Source organism: Pseudophryne corroboree, chromosome 2 (assembly GCF_028390025.1).
Source record: "Pseudophryne corroboree isolate aPseCor3 chromosome 2, aPseCor3.hap2, whole genome shotgun sequence".
Classification (NCBI taxonomy): Eukaryota; Metazoa; Chordata; class Amphibia; order Anura; family Myobatrachidae; genus Pseudophryne; species Pseudophryne corroboree.
Window position 1 is genome coordinate 878667388 of NC_086445.1, and position 18619 is coordinate 878686006.

The following is an 18619-nucleotide window of genomic DNA, read 5'->3' on the forward strand; positions in this document are numbered from 1 at the left end:
TTACCATCTGCATCAGGCCAGGCCAGGAACAGGGCTCTATCTGGATAGTTCTCCAAAAGTTCTGGACCTCCAGTCTAGATATAACAAGTTGTATGTTCAGAGGATGCACCAGTGCCCTGTAACCAGTGTAATAATAAAAATAATAATGCTAACACAGAAAACATGCAAACAATTCGTACCTAGACTGAGACTTTTGTTGAGTTACAACTTCTGCAGTGAATAATGAAATGTGTTCCTCTAATTGAAGTGGAACGGCTGATTTAAGGCTTGGCATTCTAAAATGGGTGTTGAAAATGGGTGTGAACTGGATTACCAATATGAAGCTGCATGCTTGGGCCAGGGCTGTGGGGTCAGAAGGAACGTACAGACTACAGATTCAAAGTAAAGACTTATTGGGGGGAATTCAATTGTTGACAGAAGGGGTCATTCTACATTTTTTTTGGAGAAATTAAATTATTCTTCTATTAACATTTCAAGGACTATTTTTTATCCAAAGTAGAAAAAGGCAAAATAATATATTATCCCATTATAATTTGGCCATGCTGCCGTTGTCACCTATGACTAGACTGCAATAATTTCCTCATGCTGCTATCATCCACTACACTGCGATAATTACCAGTTACCACATCCAGCTGTCACGTTACATTGTAATACTGTATAATTAACCCAGCCGGCTGTGACAGATTACATGTATACTGCTATCGCACGATCTAAACTACTACAGGTTGAGTATCCCTTATCCAAAATTAAAAATCCAAAATTTGTGAGTCCCCTACTGAGATAATTACATAAATATTATATATATTATTTATAAATATACAGTCGGGTCCATAAATATTGGGACATCGACACAATTCTCATATTTTGGGCTCTATACACCACCATAATGGATTTGGAATGAAACAAACAAGATGTGCTTTAACTGCAGACTTTCCGCTTTAATTTGAGGGTATTTACATCCAAATCAGGTGAAAGGTGTAGGAATTACAACGGTTTCTATATGTGCCTCCCACTTTTTAAGGGACCAAAAGTAATGGGACAATCGACACAAAAGCTATTTCATGGACAGGAGTGGGCTATTTCATCATCAATTAAGCAGGTAAAAGGTCTGGAGTAGATTCCAGGTGTGATATTTGCATTTGGAATCTGTTGCTGTCGACTCAATATGAGATCCAAAGAGCTGCCACTATCAGTGAAGCAAGCCATCATTAGGCTGAAAAATCAAAACAAACCCATCAGAGAGATAGCAAAAACATTAGGTGTGGCCAAATCAACTGTTTGGAACATTCTTAAAAAGAAAGAATGCACCGGAGAGCTCAGCAACACCAAAAGACCAGGAAGACCACGGAAAATAACTGTGGCGGATGACAGAAGAATTATTTCCCTGGTGAAGAAAAACCCCTTCACAACAGTTGCCCAGATCAAGAACACTCTCCAGGAGGTAGGTGTATATGTGTCAAAGTCAACAATCAAATGAAGACTTGACAAGAGTGAATATAGAGGGTTCACCACAAGATGTAAACCATTGGTGAGCCACAAAAACAGGAAGACCAGATTAGAGTTTGCCAAACAACATCTAAAAAAGCCTTTACAGTTCTGGAACAACATCCTATGGACAGATGAGACAAAGATCAACTTGTACCAGAGTGATGGGAAGAGAAGAATATGGAGAAGGAAAGGAACTGCTCATGATCCAAAACATACCACCTCATCAGTGAAGCATGGTGGTGGTAGTGTCATGGCGTGGGCATGTATGGCTGCCAATGGAACTGGTTCCCTTGTATTTATTGATAATGTGACTGCTGACAATAGCAGCAGGATGAATTCTGAAGTGTTTGGGGCAATATCTGCTCATATTCAGTCAAATGCTTCAGAACTCATTGGACGGCGCTTCACAGTGCAGATGGACAATGACCCGAAGCATACTGCGAAAGCAAGCAAAGAGTTTTTTAAGGCAAATAAGTGTAATGTTATGCAATGGCCAAGCCAATCACCTGACCTGAATCCGACTGCGCATGCATTTCACTTGATAAAGACAAAACTGAAGGGAAAATGCCCCAAGAACAAGCAGGAACTGAAGACATTTGCAGTAGAGGCCTGGCAGAGCATCACCGGGGATGAAACCCAGCGTCTGTGATGTCTATGCGTTCCAGACTTCAGGCTGTAATTGACTGCAAAGGATTTGCAACAAAGTATTAAAAAGTTAAAGTTTGATTTAAGATTGTTTAGTCTGTCCCATTACTTTTGGTTCCTTAAAAAGTGGGAGGCACATATAGAAACCGTTTTAATTCCTACACCGTTCACCTGATTTGGATGTAAATACCCTCAAATTAAAGCAGAAAGTCTGCAGTTAAAGTACATCTTGTTTGTTTCATTTCAAATCCATTGTGGTGGTGTATGAAGCCCAAAATATGAGAATTGTGTCAATGTCCCAATATTTATGTACCCGACTATAAATTTAAAGATAATATATATATATACACACACTGCTCAAAAAAATAAAGGGAACACTAAAATAACACATCCTAGATCTGAATGAATAAAATATTCTTATTAAATACTTTGTTCTTTACAAAGTTGGATGTGCTGACAACAAAATCACACAAAAATTATCAATGGAAATCAAATTTATTAACCCATGGAGGTCTGGATTTGGAGTCACACACAAAATTAAAGTGGAAAAACACACTACAGGCTGATCCAACTTTGATGTAATGTCCTTAAAACAAGTCAAAATGAGTCTCAGTAGTGTGTGTGGCCTCCACGTGCCTGTATGACCTCCTTACAACCCACACAAGTGGCTCAGGTAGTGCAGCTCATCCAGGATGGCACATCAATGCGAGCTGTGGCAAGACGGTTTGCTGTGTCTGTCAGCGTAGTGTCCAGAGCATGGAGGCGCTACCAGGAGACAGGCCATAAATCAGGAGACGTGGAGGAGGCCGTAGGAGGGCAACAACCCAGCAGCAGGACCGCTACCTCCGCCTTTGTGCAAGGAGGAACAAGAGGAGCACTGCCAGAGCCATGCAAAATGACCTCCAGCAAGCCACAAATGTGCATGTGTCTACTCAAATGATCAGAAACAGACTCCATGAGGGTGGTATGAGGACCTGATGTCCACAGGTGGGGGTTGTGCTTACAGCCCAACACCGTGCAGGACGTTTGGCATTTGCCAGAGAACACCAAGATTGGCAAATTCACCACTGGCGTCCTATGCCCTTCACAGATGAAAGCAGGTTCTCACTGAGCACATGTGACAGACGTGACAGAGTCTGGAGACGCCAAGGAGAACATTCTGCTGCCTGCAACATCCTCCAGCATGACCGGTTTGGCAGTGGGTCAGTAATGGTGTGGGGTTGCATTTCTTTGGGGGGCCGCACAGCCCACCATGTGCTCGCCAGAGGTAGCCTGACTGCCATTAGGTACCGAGATGAGATCCTCAGACCCCTTGTGAGACCATATGCTGGTGCGGTTGGCCCTGGGTTCCTCCTAACGCAAGACAATGCTAGACCTCATGTGGCTGGAGTGTGTCAGCAGTTCCTGCAAGATGAAGGCATTGATGCTATGGACTGGCCCGCCCGTTCTCCAGACCTGAATCCAATTGAGCACATCTGGGACATCATGTCTCGCTCCATCCACCAACGCCACATTGCACCACAGACTGTCCAGGAGTTGGCGGATACTTTAGTCCAGGTCTGAGAGGAGATCCCTCAGGAGACCATCCACCACCTCATCAGGAGCATGCCCAGGCGTTGTAGGGAGGTCATACAGGCACGTGGAGGCCACACGCACTACTGAGCCTCATTTTGACTTGTTTTAAGGACATTACATCAAAGTTGGATCAGCCTGTAGTGTGTTTTTCCACTTTAATTTTGAGTGCGACTCCAAATCCAGACCTCCATGGGTTAATAAATTTGATTTCCATTGATAATTTTTGTGTGATTTTGTTGTCAGCACATTCAACCATGTAAAGAACAAAGTATTTAATAAGAATATTTCATTCATTCAGATCTAGGATGTGTTATTTTAGTGTTCCCTTTATTTTTTTGAGCAGTGTAATATATATATATATATATATATACACACACACACACACACAAAATTCTTCCGGCACTCAGCAATACATAGCAGCATGCCCCGGTGCCATAATCCAGAAACAGCATACGTATAACAAAAGGGGACAGATAAGGCACTCCAGAGGCTAATTCATAGTAGAAATTGTATTGATAAAGACTTTATCAATACAATTTCTACTATGAATTAGCCTCTGGAGTGCCTCATTTGTCCCCTTTTGGATAGAGATATATATATATATATATATATATATATATATATATATATATATATATATATATATATATATATATATATATATATATATATATATATATCCGAATATCCGGCACTAGTGGCTCAGGTGAAAAACGGAGTAATTGCTCTGGTGCCTCCCAAGGGTATGGCAACCCAATGTATATGTGCAAAAATGGTGGCACTCAGAGACTTGAAGAAAGATGCAAACCGTGCTTTTAATTCGACGTTTCGGGCATCAGCCCGTCATCAGGAGTAACAAACAGTGTATGACAAAGTGATAGACATTTATACACTTACGAACAAACACATAATTACCTGATCCGCCGCGGCCGCGTGTACGCCCCCGGGCTCCGGCCTCCACGAGTCCAGCCGCGTCATCAGAGGCACGTCCTTGCAGTGCCGTCATCCGGAAGCGACCACCGCCCGCAGCCTTTCAGATTAACACAGCGTCACGTTGTCCCGGTAACCGGACGGCAACAATAACAAAGCAAACTGACATGTAATAATAAAAACATTGTAAAAAGAAATCCTGCTGGAGTTATTGGCAGATCTACCAACCAACTATGCCATACTATAAATGCTTAATATATAGTTACTTAGTTAATGTAATGAACAATATAACATTATTATAACAAATACATAGCACTTATAAAAAACATTGTAGACCCAATGAGTCATTCATGCCCCTTGGAGTCAGGGTGCCCAAGGTGTAAATCCATTTACTCTCAAGTTGTAATAGTAACTTCTTCCTATTACCTCCTCTTATATTAAAGGGAACATGATCGATTAGCTTGGTTCTAATACTGGCTATATTGTGCCTAGCTGCCGCACAGTGGCGGGCAAACTGGTTGATCGCTAGTACCAGATTCAAGCGCAGCTCTAATTGCCGACCTGTGGCCGGCCATTCTTTCTCTAAACTGTCTTTCCGTCTTGCCCACGTAATTTAAGCCACATGGGCAAGTCAGAACATATATGACGAATTTAGTAGTACAGGCGAGAGCATGTCTTATCGTGTACTTCTTCCCTGAATACGGATGTGCAATTGTGTCGCCAGGGATTAGTGATCTACATGTGGTGACTCCCAGGCATCGGTAGCATCCAAACTTTTGACTAAGATAATGTGTCGTGGTCGCTTGTTGTTTAAGTTTCATGATGTCCCTTTTAATGAGCAAGTCTCCTAAGTTACGGCCCCGGGTGTAACAAGGTAATAATCTAGTGCCCGCTAGTGCAGGTAGGTTCTTGTCAGTATTAATGATGGGCCAAAACTTTTTGGCTATTTGTTTGGTGTATTTACTCTTGGTATTGAACCTATTTACCCAGATGCTTACCTTATAGCCAGTATTAGAACCAAGCTAATCGATCATGTTCCCTTTAATATAAGAGGAGGTAATAGGAAGAAGTTACTATTACAACTTGAGAGTAAATGGATTTACACCTTGGGCACCCTGTCTCCAAGGGGCCTGAATGACTCATTGGGTCTACAATGTTTTTTATAAGTGCTATGTATTTGTTACAATAATGTTATATTGTTCATTACATTAACTAAGTAACTATGTATTAAGCATTTATAGTATGGCCTAGTTGGTTGGTAGATCTGCCAATAACTCCAGCAGGATTTCTTTTTACAATGTTTTTATTATTACATGTCAGTTTGCTTTGTTATTGTTGCCGTGCGGTTACCGGGACAACGTGACGCTGTGTTAATCTGATAGGCTGCGGGCGGTGGTCGCTCCCGGATGACGGAACTGCAAGGACGTGCCTCTGATGACGCGGCTGGACTCGTGGAGGCCGGAGCCCGGGGGCGTACACGCGGCCGATCAGGTAATTATGTGTTTGTTCGTAAGTGTATAAATGGCTGTCACTTTGTCATACACTGTTTGTTACTCCTGATGACGGGCTGATGCCCGAAACGTCGAATTAAAAGCACGGTTTGCATCTTTCTTCAAGTCTCTGAGTGCCACCATTTTTACACACACACACACACACACACACACACACACACACATACATACATACATACATACATACATACATACATACATACATACATACATACATATATATATATATATATATATATATATATACACACACACACACACACACGTTATGGTAAGAACTTACCGTTGATAACGTGATTTCTCTTATGTCCACAGGTATCCACAGGATAACACTGGGATATTGTCGAGCGACAGCGAAAATGGCACCAACACGGTCACGAGCTTTCTGGCCTCCCAGGATGCATTGGGGCCTCCACTATATAGTCCCGCCCACTGACTCAGTCAGATCAGTTCTTTCCACAGCAATTTTAGGCAGGAACATTAGGTAGAGACCTGTACAGGCGATAAGAACACACATGCACACCCTTCCATACAAGAAGGAAGAGGTTTAGTGATTGTCTAGATCCTCAAATCAGATGCGTCAGGGTGGGATCCCTGTGGATACCTGTGGACATAAGAGAAATCACGTTATCAACGGTAAGTTCCTTACCATAACGTATATTTCTCTGGCTGGGTCCACAGGATTATCCACAGGATAACATTGGGATTCCCAAAGCCATTTAGTGGTGGGGACGCTCCTGATTGCACAGGAGGACCTTTCACCCGAAGTCTGCGTCATGAGAGGCAAAAGTATCCAAGGCATAATGTCTGATGTATGTGTTTATGGAAGACCAGGTGGCTGCCCTACATATCTGCTGAAGCACCCTGTTGTGCTGCCAAAGAAGGACCTACCTTACGTGTAGAGTGTGCAGAGACATTAGCCGGAATAGGGAGATCTGCATGAGAATAAGCTTCTGATATTACCATACGGAGCCATCTCGCCAGCGTCTTGTTTACTAGCAGGCCATCCTCTTCTATGGAATCCATATAGGATGAAGAGAGAATCTGTTTTCCTGATGGCACTAGTACGATCTATGTAGATTCTCAAAGCCCGGACCACGTCCAGCGACGCTTCTCCCGCAGATAGTCCCGATACCTGAAAAGCTGGGACTACAATCTCTTCATTCAGGTGAAATTTTGATACCACCTTTGGAAGATAACTAGATCTCGTTCTGAGAACTGCTCTGTCTGGAAAAAAACTTAGGAAAGGAGACTTGCATGATAATGCTCCTAAATCTGACACTCTTCTGGCTGACGCCATTGCCAGTAAAAAAATAACTTTAACCGTTAACCACTTAAGATCTGCTCTCTCAAGTGGTTCAAACAGAGGACCCTGGAGAAATTTAAGAACTAAATTCAAATCCCAGGGAGCTGCAGGAGGAACAAATGGAGGTTGAATATGTACTACTCCTTGGAAAAATGTACGTACATCCTGTAGGTCAGCAATCTTTTGCTGAAACCATACAGTCAACGCTGAGACTTGCACCCTCAAGGAAGCAACTTTCAACCCTTTATCCAATCCTGCCTGAAGGAAATCCAAAATCCTAGCTACTTTAAAAGATCTCGGATTGTAATTTTTTCCAGTACACCAGTGAATATAGGCTTGCCATATTCTATGATACACACGAGCCGAAGAAGGCTTTCTTGCTCTAAGCATGGTTTGGATTACTTGTTTCGAAAATCCTTTAGCCTCTAAGATAGAGGTTTCAACAGCCACGCCGTCAAAGATAGGCGATCCAGATGACTGTGACAACAAGGACCCTGCATTAACAGATCTGGACGTTGAGGGAGCAGTATCGGTGCTTCCACGGACATTCTCAACAGATCTGTGTACCAATGCCTTCTTGGCCAAGCTGGAGCTATTAGAATGATTGCTCCTTTTGCCTGTTTTATCTTTCTCACTACTCTGGGTAACAGAGATATTGGAGGGAACAGATATGCCAGCTGAAACCTCCATTCTACTGACAGTGCGTCTACCAGGACCGCTCCTGGGTCCCTTGTTCTTGATCCGAACCTCGGAACTTTGTTGTTTAGACAAGACGCCATAAGGTCCATCTCCGGTAGACCCCATCTGTTCACCAGTGTCTGAAACACTTCTGGGTGTAGTGCCCATTCGGTTTCCTGAGTGGTGTGTCGACTGAGAAAATCTGCTTCCCAATTTAGTACACCCGGGACAAATACTGCTGACATTGCTGGGAGATGGAGTTCTGCCCATTTTAGAATGGGGGTTACTTCCTCCATCAGACTCTTGCTGTGAGTTCCTCCTTGATGATTGAGGTATGCTACTGCCGTCGCATTGTCTGAGCGGATCTGGACTGGTCTTCCTTGTAGATTGTCCTTTGCCTGAACTAGAGCCAAGTAAACGGCCCTTATCTCCAACAGATTTATCGGCAGGCGACTTTCCCTTGCGGTCCATTTTCCCTGGAACCATAGGCTTCCAAGTACCGCCCCCCAGCCTTGCAGGCTGGCATCTGTTGTCAGTACTTGCCACTCTTTTATCCAAAAGGGTCTCCCCTTGTTTAAATGGTCTGTCTGTTGCCACCACGCTAGAGACCTTTTTACATTTACTGGAATCTTTATCATCTGTTTCTTTATCGTTTGATGATTTCCGTTCCATTTGGTCAAAATGAGATGCTGCAACGGCCCGGAGTGGAATTGCGCATATTCCACCATGTCGAAGGTTGATACCATCAGACCCAACAGTCGCATTGCTGCATGGACTGACATTATCTGGGCTTGCAACACTTCCTGAGCCATGACCTGCACTTTGACTATTTTTTTCTCTGGTAAGAGAACTTTCTGTAGGTCTGAATCCAATATGGCTCCCAAATGAACCATCCGCTGTGACAGATTCAGGGACAACTTTTCCCAATTTATGAGCCACCCGTGTCTCTGTAAACAAACTATCGTCTGTTGGAGATGGCTCAACAGTAAATCTTGCGACTGTGCTAAGATTAACAGGTCATCTAGGTATGGGAATATTCTTATCCCCTGCTTGCGCAGACAAGCTGCCATAACCACCCTGATCTTGGTAAACACCCTGGGTGCTGTAGCTAGCCCGAAAGGCAGAGCTTGGAACTGGAAATGTTCCTGGAGGATGGCAAACCTGAGGTAACACTGATGTGACAGTGCTATAGGCACATGTAGGTAAGCATCCCGTACATCCAGAGATACCATGTAGTCTCCCGGTTCCATAGCCAACATTATGGAGCGTAATGTCTCCATGTGGAACTTCGGGATCCATATGTAGTTGTTCAACATTTTTAGATTTAGAATTGGTCGATATGACCCATTTGGTTTCTGGATTAGAAATAGATTGGAGTAATACCCCTGTCCCTTTTGTGATGGGAGGTACTGGGACAATCACACCTGACTGTAGTAATTTTTGGACTGCTTCTTGCAGGGCATTGGCCTTCGACTCTATACGAGATGGGCTGGTGCAAAAAAATCTTTGAGGAGGCTGCCTCCTGAATGGGAACCCATACCCCTGAGATACTACCTTCTGCACCCAGACATCTGTTGTTGACTGTTGCCATACACGTGCAAACTGAAGGAGTCGGCCCCCAACCCTGGAATCCTCCAGGCGGAGGCCCGTCTCTTCAGGCTGAGGGTTTCTGTTCAGGTTTGGAAGCTGGCTTCTTGCTAGCCCACTGCTTCCTACCCCTGGATTTAAACTGGGGTTGTTTAGGCTCCTCTTTAGCTTTTGCTTTGCCAGCAAAATGAGCGAAATTTTAAACCCTTGGACTTAGGGTTATAGGTAGCCGGAAATCTGACCTTTTTCGATTCAGCCTCTGATTCTAGGATATCCGATAAAGGTTTTCCAAATAATATATTACCCACAAAAGGCAATGCTTCCAATTCTTTCTTGGATTCCGCATCCGCCTTCCAGGTCCGTAGCCAAACTGCTCTGCGAGCGACTACTGTCAAGGCTGAAGCTTTAGAAGCAACAGTGCCTACATCAATTGCTGCTTCTTCTAAATACTGGGCAGATTGTCTTAAACGGCAAAAACGATCCTATTGCTCCCTAGTAGGAGAGGGGATGTCATTCTCTAGTTCCTCTATCCATTCGCCCTTTGCCTTTGCTACCCAGGCCGAAGCCATAGCAGCAGGGCCGGTGCTAGGGTGTTCGGCGCCCCCCTGCAAACTATAAATTTGCGCCCTCCCATATTCCTTTGGCGCGCGCCAGGAAAAGGGGTGTGGTCTCACAAGGAGCATGGCAACACAATAGTACCCCCATTTAAAATTACGCCAAAATGTAGCACAATCTTATTTATCTTATACGTAATGCCCCACCCGTAGTAGTAGCGTCCTTATGCATAATGCCCCCACAGTAGTATTAGCGTCCTTATACATAATGCCCCCCAGTAGTAGTAGCGCCCTTATACATAATGCCTCCACCAGTAGTAGTAGCGTCCTTATACGTAGTGCACTCCAAGTAGTAGTAGCGCCCTTATACATAATGCCCCTTCCAGTAGTAGTAGCGTCCTTACACGTAATGGCCCCCCCAGGTAGTAGTAGCATCCTTATACGTAATGCCCCCCAGTAGTAGTAGCGTCCTTATACGTAGTGCACTCCAAGCAGTAGTAGCGTGCTTATACGTAGTGCACCCCCAGTAGTAGTAGCGTCCTTATACGTAATGCCCCCCCCAGTAGTAGTAGTAGCGTCCTTACACGTAATGGCCCCCCCAGTAATAGTAACATCCTTATACATAATGCCCCCCAGTAGTAGTAGCATCCTTACAAGTGATGCCCCCCCAGTAGTAGTAGCGTCGTTATACGTAATGCCCCCCCCTGTAGTTGCGTCCTTATACGTAATGCCCACCCAGTAGTAGTAGCGTTGTTTTACGTAATGTCCCCCCTGTAGTTGTGTCCTTATACGTAATGCCCCCCAGTAGTAGTAGCGTCCTTATACATAATGCCTCCACCAGTAGTAGTAGCGTCCTTATACGTAGTGCACTCCAAGTAGTAGTAGCGCCCTTATACATAATGCCCCTTCCAGTAGTAGTAGCGTCCTTACACGTAATGGCCCCCCCAGTAGTAGTAGCATCCTTATACGTAATCCCCCCCAGTAGTAGTAGCGTCCTTATACGTAGTGCACTCCAAGCAGTAGTAGCGTGCTTATACGTAGTGCACCCCCAGTAGTAGTAGCGTCCTTATACGTAATGCCCCCCCCAGTAGTAGTAGTAGCGTCCTTACACGTAATGGCCCCCCCAGTAATAGTAACATCCTTATACATAATGCCCCCCAGTAGTAGTAGTAGCATCCTTACAAGTGATGCCCCCCCAGTAGTAGTAGCGTCGTTATACGTAATGCCCCCCCCTGTAGTTGCGTCCTTATACGTAATGCCCACCCAGTAGTAGTAGCGTTGTTTTACGTAATGTCCCCCCTGTAGTTGTGTCCTTATACGTAATGCCCCCCAGTAGTAGTAGCGTCGTTATACGTAATGCCCCCCCTGTAGTTGCGTTCTTATACGTAAAACCCACCCTGTAGTTGCGTCCTTATACGTAATGCCCCCCCAGTAGTAGTAGCGTCGTTATACGTAATGCCCCCCTGTAGTTGCGTTCTTATACGTAATACCCCCCCTGTAGTTGCGTCCTTATACGTAATGCCCCCCCAGTAGTAGTAGCGTCGTTATACGTAATGCCCCCCCTGTAGTTGCGTTCTTATACGTAATACCCCCCCCTGTAGTAGCGTCCTTATACATAATGCCCCCCCAGTAGTAGTAGTATCGGCCTTATACGTAGTGCACTCCAAGTAGTAGTAGCGTCCTTACATGTAACGCCCCCCCATAGTAGTTGCGTTATACATAATGCCCCCCCAGTAGTAGTAGCGTCCTTACACGTAATGGCACCCCAGTAGTAGTAGCGTCCTTACATGTGATGCCCCCCCAGTAGTAGTAGCGTTGTTATACGTAATGCCCCCCCTGTAGTTGCGTCCTTACACGTAATGCCCCCCCCAGTAGTAGCGTCCATAAAGCACGTGCGCACACACACAATTCACACATATAGACACACACATACACACCCACCATATACACACACACACACACACATTTCTCTGTCACCCTCCACTTACCTAAGCCACTGTCTCCCTCAGTACAGCACTGCAGCAGCCTGGTCAGTGTAGCTCCGCCCCTTCTGTCCCGTTTAGCTCCGCCCATTACGGTCCATGTAGCTCCGCCCCCTCCTTTGATATGTACGGAGCCACTGACACACAGGTGAAGGGAGGGGGGGAGTGGGCTTTTCATGCTGCCAGCGCCGCACAGCAGCTGGCAGCAGTGGGGACAGGACGGCGCAGCAGGGAAGGGATGCAAAGCAGGGGGAGCGCCTCTCCCTCCCAGCGCCTCCCTGCACTGCATCCCTTCGCTGAGCGGGTAGCGCCGGGCCTGCATAGCAGGTCTTACCACTGCTCCTACAAGAGAAAAAATATTTTTCAATAGGCTCTCTACCCTTCTGTCTGGGACATCATTCAATGAGGTAGATGACAGTGGTAAAGCAGATTTATGCACGAGTCGCAGAACATGTGCATCTACTTTTGGAGGAACTTCTCTCTTCGAACAATCCCCAGCAGGAAATGGATAATAAGAATCCCATCTCTTAGGAATCTTAGACTTTTTACTGGGCGCTGCTCAAGACTCATCCATCATTTCCGTCAACTCATCTGACGCTGGAAATTCAGCTTTCACTGATTTTGTTAGTTTAAATACAGGTGCTTTTGCTTTTAACGCTGTCTTGGCTGGCTCTTCCAAAGAAAGCACAGCCTTCACGGCATTAATAAGTTCAGCTACATCTTCTGAACTAAAGCTCTGCGGCTGATCATCATACGGAGTTGATTCTATTGTTTCCTCATCATCATCCGATGTATCATCTTGTGTAGTCTGCCACACAGACATATCTGTCTTAGTCTTACCTGCCCCTTGGTTGCTTGTAGAGGCTACTGGAACCAAACCATAGGAGGGGAGCTGCATGTATGGGTTCATAGTGTAACCTAACCCTTGAGGTGGTGCTACCGGAGCTAACCTGTCCGCTATTGAAGACAGAGTCTTTGCGAACATATTCCATGGTGGCTCTGTTGGTGGTTGAACCAACTCCTGTTTTTTACTTCGCTGAAAAGCGAAACAGTTTGCACACAAACCCTCATAAGTGACCAATTGATTCATATCAATTACACCTGACTTACAAGATAAGCATGTTAGGGCTATAGGAGTGCTTGATAAATTCTCCTCATCACTTTTGCCGCTCACAGACATGGTATTAACCTGTTATCGACTACACAATTTGCGACTGAAGAACACTATATGTCAGTATACAGAGGTGAGATCAATCTGACCACAGTGCACTTGATTTGAGGGTCAGAACAGGACTGACATTACACAGAAAAGTCAGCACACATGTTAAAGCATTAGACATTGTCATATGAGAATACAACCTTCATAATATCTTAAACATAAGTAGGAAAATTGTACTTCTGTTTTAACTGGTTCTATTTTCAACATAACATGCAGAAAACACAGTAATATACAGGTCTCATATGCAATAGGTACTAAAAATTAACAATGCATACTAAGAAGTAGAGAGAATTTCTAGTACTGTATACCCTGCCTCCAGAGAGCGGGATACAGGGAAACTCACCACACTTCCATATCCAAGCAAAAACGCTCGTAAGACGCTGAGTGGATTCAGATGCTACTGGTGTACACTGCCGCTCTTGATAACTGATAACGGACACGGACGCTCACCAACGGACACGGACGCTGAGCGACTTCCACGTGTATGCAGACGCTAAGGCCTGCGACTCGGTCTGGGCGGGTTTATATCCAGTGTACACAACCGCAGCGTCTATGCTGCGACCGAGTACCCTCGTGGTAGCGTCTGAGCCGGAAGTGAGGTCATTCAGTTCATGAAATGAGAGACACGCGGGATCTGGCCATGAACTCGGAGGAGGGGCGGCCAGGAGAGCGTCTGAATCCCCCTGTTGACTTAAACTCCCAGGATCGCGGCCTCTACCTAGTCCTGGCGCCTATGATCCCCGGAGCGTAGCGCTGTCACACTCGAGATGTTCGGCGCATCAACACACTGTTTGTAGTCTCCACCAAATCAGTGTAGCTGTGTCCTGACCCCTCTAGTAAGAGGAAGTCCATAGACTCACCGTCTCCCCATGCTCCGGCCAGAGCCTGGTTACGTCTGCTGGACCTGCTAGAACATCCGACACAGACGCCCGTCGAGATAGCACTGATACCCGAAGGTAAGCGTTGTTGCGACCCGGTGGGGAGTTGTTGGAGCGACTCTTTCTAATATGCGTTTAAGACGCTGTTAAGAGAAGTCGCTCTAAAAAACATTATAGTAAGTCTATAAAAATAAAGTAATGAAAACTTGAGGCTGCTCTCACAGCAGCCCTGTGACCATGCGGCTTCCTGCCGCACCAAGCAAAAAACTGATCTGACTGAGTCAGTGGGCGGGACTATATAGTGGAGGCCCCAATGCATCCTGGGAGGCCAGAAAGCTTGTGACCGTGTTGGTGCCATTTTCGCTGTCGCTCGACAATATCCCAATGTTATCCTGTGGATAGTCCTGTGGACCCAGTCAGAGAAAAAAATAATTATATATATATATATATATATATATATATATATATATATATATATATATATTACAATACAATACATATGCCATTATCTCAGTAGTGTATCCAAAAATGTGGGATTTTGAATTTTGGATGAGGGATACTCAACCTGTATTTGAACCTTAATGAAATAAAAATTATTTCCGTGTTGTTAAATACACACATAAGCATAGGCTTAGTACTTTAAATGACCTCTTCATTTAGATTGTAAAATAATCTCATCACATCGGGGAAAGACTGCGAGAAAAATAAATTGGTGGACGCGTGGATAGATTCACTTTATGATGCAGAACTTCACAAAGTTTCCCCACAAAGCTACATACATCAGGAAAGTACAATCTAAAGGACAGGAGGAAAGGGGACATTACAGACCCAGGGTAAATATTTTTTTGCAGTTTTACCAAATTAAGGTTTACTTCCCTTAATACACTTTACATAGTGGTTGCACTACATTGTTCTTACCATCACCTCCGTATAACGCATCTCAGGTGGGAAAATGCTGTTCTGGTCAAAAACCACTACATCAAGTCCACGGCATTGTAGTAAGAATTCCCAGTACCCTGTGCCCTAGAAAAATAGCAGGACCATGATAAGGGGAGATATTATTTTTGTCTTTAGAGGAATTACATAAAATCATACATTTTTCAGATGTTCATAGCAAGATACAAATTTATTGAAGAAAAAAAAAAGATATGCTGAGATTTCTTTGCTTAATTAGAGTGGGCTATACTTCGCCTCATTCCAAAACATTTGAGGACCAGCAAGGGTAGAGGTAGACGCTTGCTCCCAGCAGTCAATGCAGAGGCCCGTAAAACAATTCTGAATGAATAGATATCGACATCATCTCCGTCATTGTTGTTATCATTATTAATGTCCAAATGATTTCATCTGTTCCGTATGGATTGGACTGAAGTAATTTTAGGTAGGGAACCTAAAGTGGGCAAATTGTTACCGTGGGAGAGTCACAGTTCCATGCTATCCATGGAAATGAGGCATCAGATTCATTATTGCTTAAAAGATACGTCTTGGTATCTAAAACACTTAGGCCCCCATTTGTCAAGCCTTGGAGAGATAAATAGGTGATAAAGTACCAACCAATCAGCTCCTAACTTCCATGTCACAGGCTGTGTTATAAAAATGACAGTTAGGAGCTGATTGGTTGGTACTTTATCGCCATGCTATTAATCACTCTCCAAGGCTTGATAAATCTGGGCCTTAATTTATAATAACCCACCTATAGAGGGGATGAGAGAGTGTACTTTATATTATTTTGTGTTATTTCTTATGTTTTGTTTCTATTTGTTAATGTTATCTTTAGCATTATATACCACTATACTATAAGTGAAGAATGACCTTACGATCTGAGTTGAAGTACTTGACTTCCATCTTAATTTCGATCGTATGTATCACTTGCTTTGGTATAAAGACTGCATACAGTACATGTCTTTTCTTGAATGCTGTATATTGTGTGCATATAATGCCTCAATGGGAAAAAAAGAAAAAAAGTAGAGCGAGAGAGAGAGATTTTAATTACCTACAGGTAGATCCTTTTCTCGTAGTCCGTAGAGGATGCCGGGGTTCCATTTAGTACCATGGGGCATAGACAGGTCCCTTGGGAGCCACTGGCACTTTCAAAGTTTAATAGTGTGGGCTGGCGCTTCCCTCTGTGCCCCTCCTACCAGACTCAGTCTAGAAACTGTGCCCGAGGAGACGGACATACTTCGAGAGAAGGAAACACACAGATAGTGGTGAGATTCACACCAGCTCACACATAACAAAAGGAAAGCCAAGCTAACTAACAATACTTAACCAATTAACAATGCAGAAATACGAAGCACTGGGCGGGCGCCCAGCATCCTCTACGGACTACGAGAAAAGGATTTACCGGTAGGTAATTAAAATCCTATTTTCTCTTACGTCCTAGAGGATGCTGGGGTTCCAGTTAGTACCATGGGGATGTGCCAAAGCTCCCAGTACGGGAGGGAGAGTGCGGAGGTTCCTGCAGAACAAACTGACCAAACTTTAGGTACTCAGAGGCCATAGTATCGAACTTGTAGAACTTAGCAAACGTGTTCGAACCTGACCAAGTAGCTGCTCGCCAAAGCTATAAAGCCGAGACACCCCAGGCAGCCGCCCAGGAAGAACTCACTTTACGAGTAGAGAGGGCCTTAACCGATTTTGGACACGGCAAGCCTGCTGTAGGATAAGCATGCTGAATAGTAAGCCTGATCCGAGAAATTGTCTGCTTAGAAGCAGGACAGCTAATCTTGTTGGGATCATAAAGGACAAATAGAGTGTCCGACTTCCTGTGACGAGAAGTTCTCTTCACATAAATTTTCAAAGCCCTGACCACATCCAAGGACTTTGAGGAGTCAGAAGCCACTGGCACCACAACAGGTTGGTTGATATGAAAAGCTGACACAACCTTTGGAAGAAATTGCTGACGCGTTCGGAGCTCAGCTCTATCCTCGTGGCAAATCAAGTAGGGGCTCTTGCATGACAATGCCCCCAATTTTGACAAACGTCTAGCAGATGCTAATGCCAACAGTGTGACCGCCTTCCAAGTAAGAAAATTGACCTCCACCTCCTGTAAGGGCTCGAACCAATCCGATTGCAGGAACTGCAGTACCACATTAAGATCCCAAGGTGCCGTAGGAGGCACAAAGGGTGGTTGGATGTGCAGAACCCCCTTCAAGAATGTCTGAACCTCAGGGAGAGAAGCCAATTGTTTCTGGAAGAAAATGGACAAAGCAGAAATCTGGACCTTTATGGAGTCAAAGCGTAGGCCCACATCCACACCTGCTTGCAGAAAGAGGAGAAACCACCCCAGTTGAAACTCCACCGTAGGAAACTTATTGGATTCACACCAAGACACATACTTTTTCCCAAATCCAATGGTAATGTTTAGACGTTACTCCCTTCCTAGCCTGTATCAGGATAGGAATGAACTTGTTCGGAATGCCCTTCCGAGCTAAGATCTCGCGTTCAACCTTCATGCTGTCAAACGTAGCTACGGTAAGTCTTGATAGGCGAACGGCCCCTGTTGAAGAAGGTCCTCGCGAAGAGGGAGAGGCCTCGGATCCTCCAGCAGTAATTCCAGAAGATTTGCGTACCAAGCCCTTCGTGGCCAGTCCAGAGCAATGAGGGTCGCCTGAACTCTTGTTCTTTTTATTAGTTTGAGAATCCTTGGTATGAGTGGAAGTGGAGGGAACACATACACTGACTGGAACATCCACGGAGTTACCAGTGCGTTCACCGCTACTGCTTGTGGGTCTCTCGACCTGGAACAGTACCTCCAAAGCTTCTTGTTGAGGCGAGAGGCCATCATGTCTATCTGAGGTACACTCCATCGGCTTGTCACCTCTGCAAACACCTCCGGGTGGAGGCACCATTCTCCTGGATGGAGATTGTGTCTGCTGAGGAAGTCCGCTTCCCAGTTGTCCACTCCCGGAATGAAGATTGCTGACAGCGCCACCGCATGCTTTTCTACCCAGGGGAGGATTCTTGTTACCTCTGACATTGCCGCTCTGCTCTTCGTTCCGCCCCGTCGGTTTATGTAGCACACTGCCGTTACATTGTCCGACTGAAACTGAATGGCCTGATATTGCAGAAGATGCGCTGTTTGTAGAAGGCCGTTGTTTATGGCCCTTAGTTCCAGAATGTTTATCGGAAGGATGGATTCCAGACTTGACCACTTTCCTTGGAAGTTTTCCCCTAGGGTGACTGCTCCCCAACCTCTGAGACTTGCATCCGTGGTTAGATGGATCCAATTCTGAATCCCGAACCTGCGGCCCTCGAGTAGGTGAGAAG

General features: G+C 44.9%; 1 protein-coding gene and 1 long non-coding RNA gene across 3 annotated transcripts in view; one reads left to right on the plus strand and one right to left on the minus strand.

The window, feature by feature from the left end:
• LOC135051347 (uncharacterized) overlaps positions 1-18619 on the plus strand; it is a 182084-nt gene that overhangs the window by 71262 nt on the left and 92203 nt on the right. The gene's annotated exons all lie outside the window — the stretch shown is intronic.
• The window catches only part of LOC135049940 (uncharacterized), a 78675-nt gene that overhangs the window by 47599 nt on the left and 12457 nt on the right, over positions 1-18619 (minus strand). Inside the window, exons 2-3 of one of the 2 annotated variants that reach the window (XR_010241515.1) lie at positions 15272-15376; positions 5-116 (exon numbers count right to left, since the gene is read on the minus strand). Coding sequence is in view for 1 of the 2 variants with exons in the window: in XM_063955967.1 (XP_063812037.1) it covers positions 5-74; positions 15272-15376 (175 nt within the window). In the remaining variant the exon portion in view is untranslated. The remainder of the gene's footprint in view (positions 1-4; positions 117-15271; positions 15377-18619) is intronic. The other variant, XM_063955967.1, reaches the window with a different exon arrangement.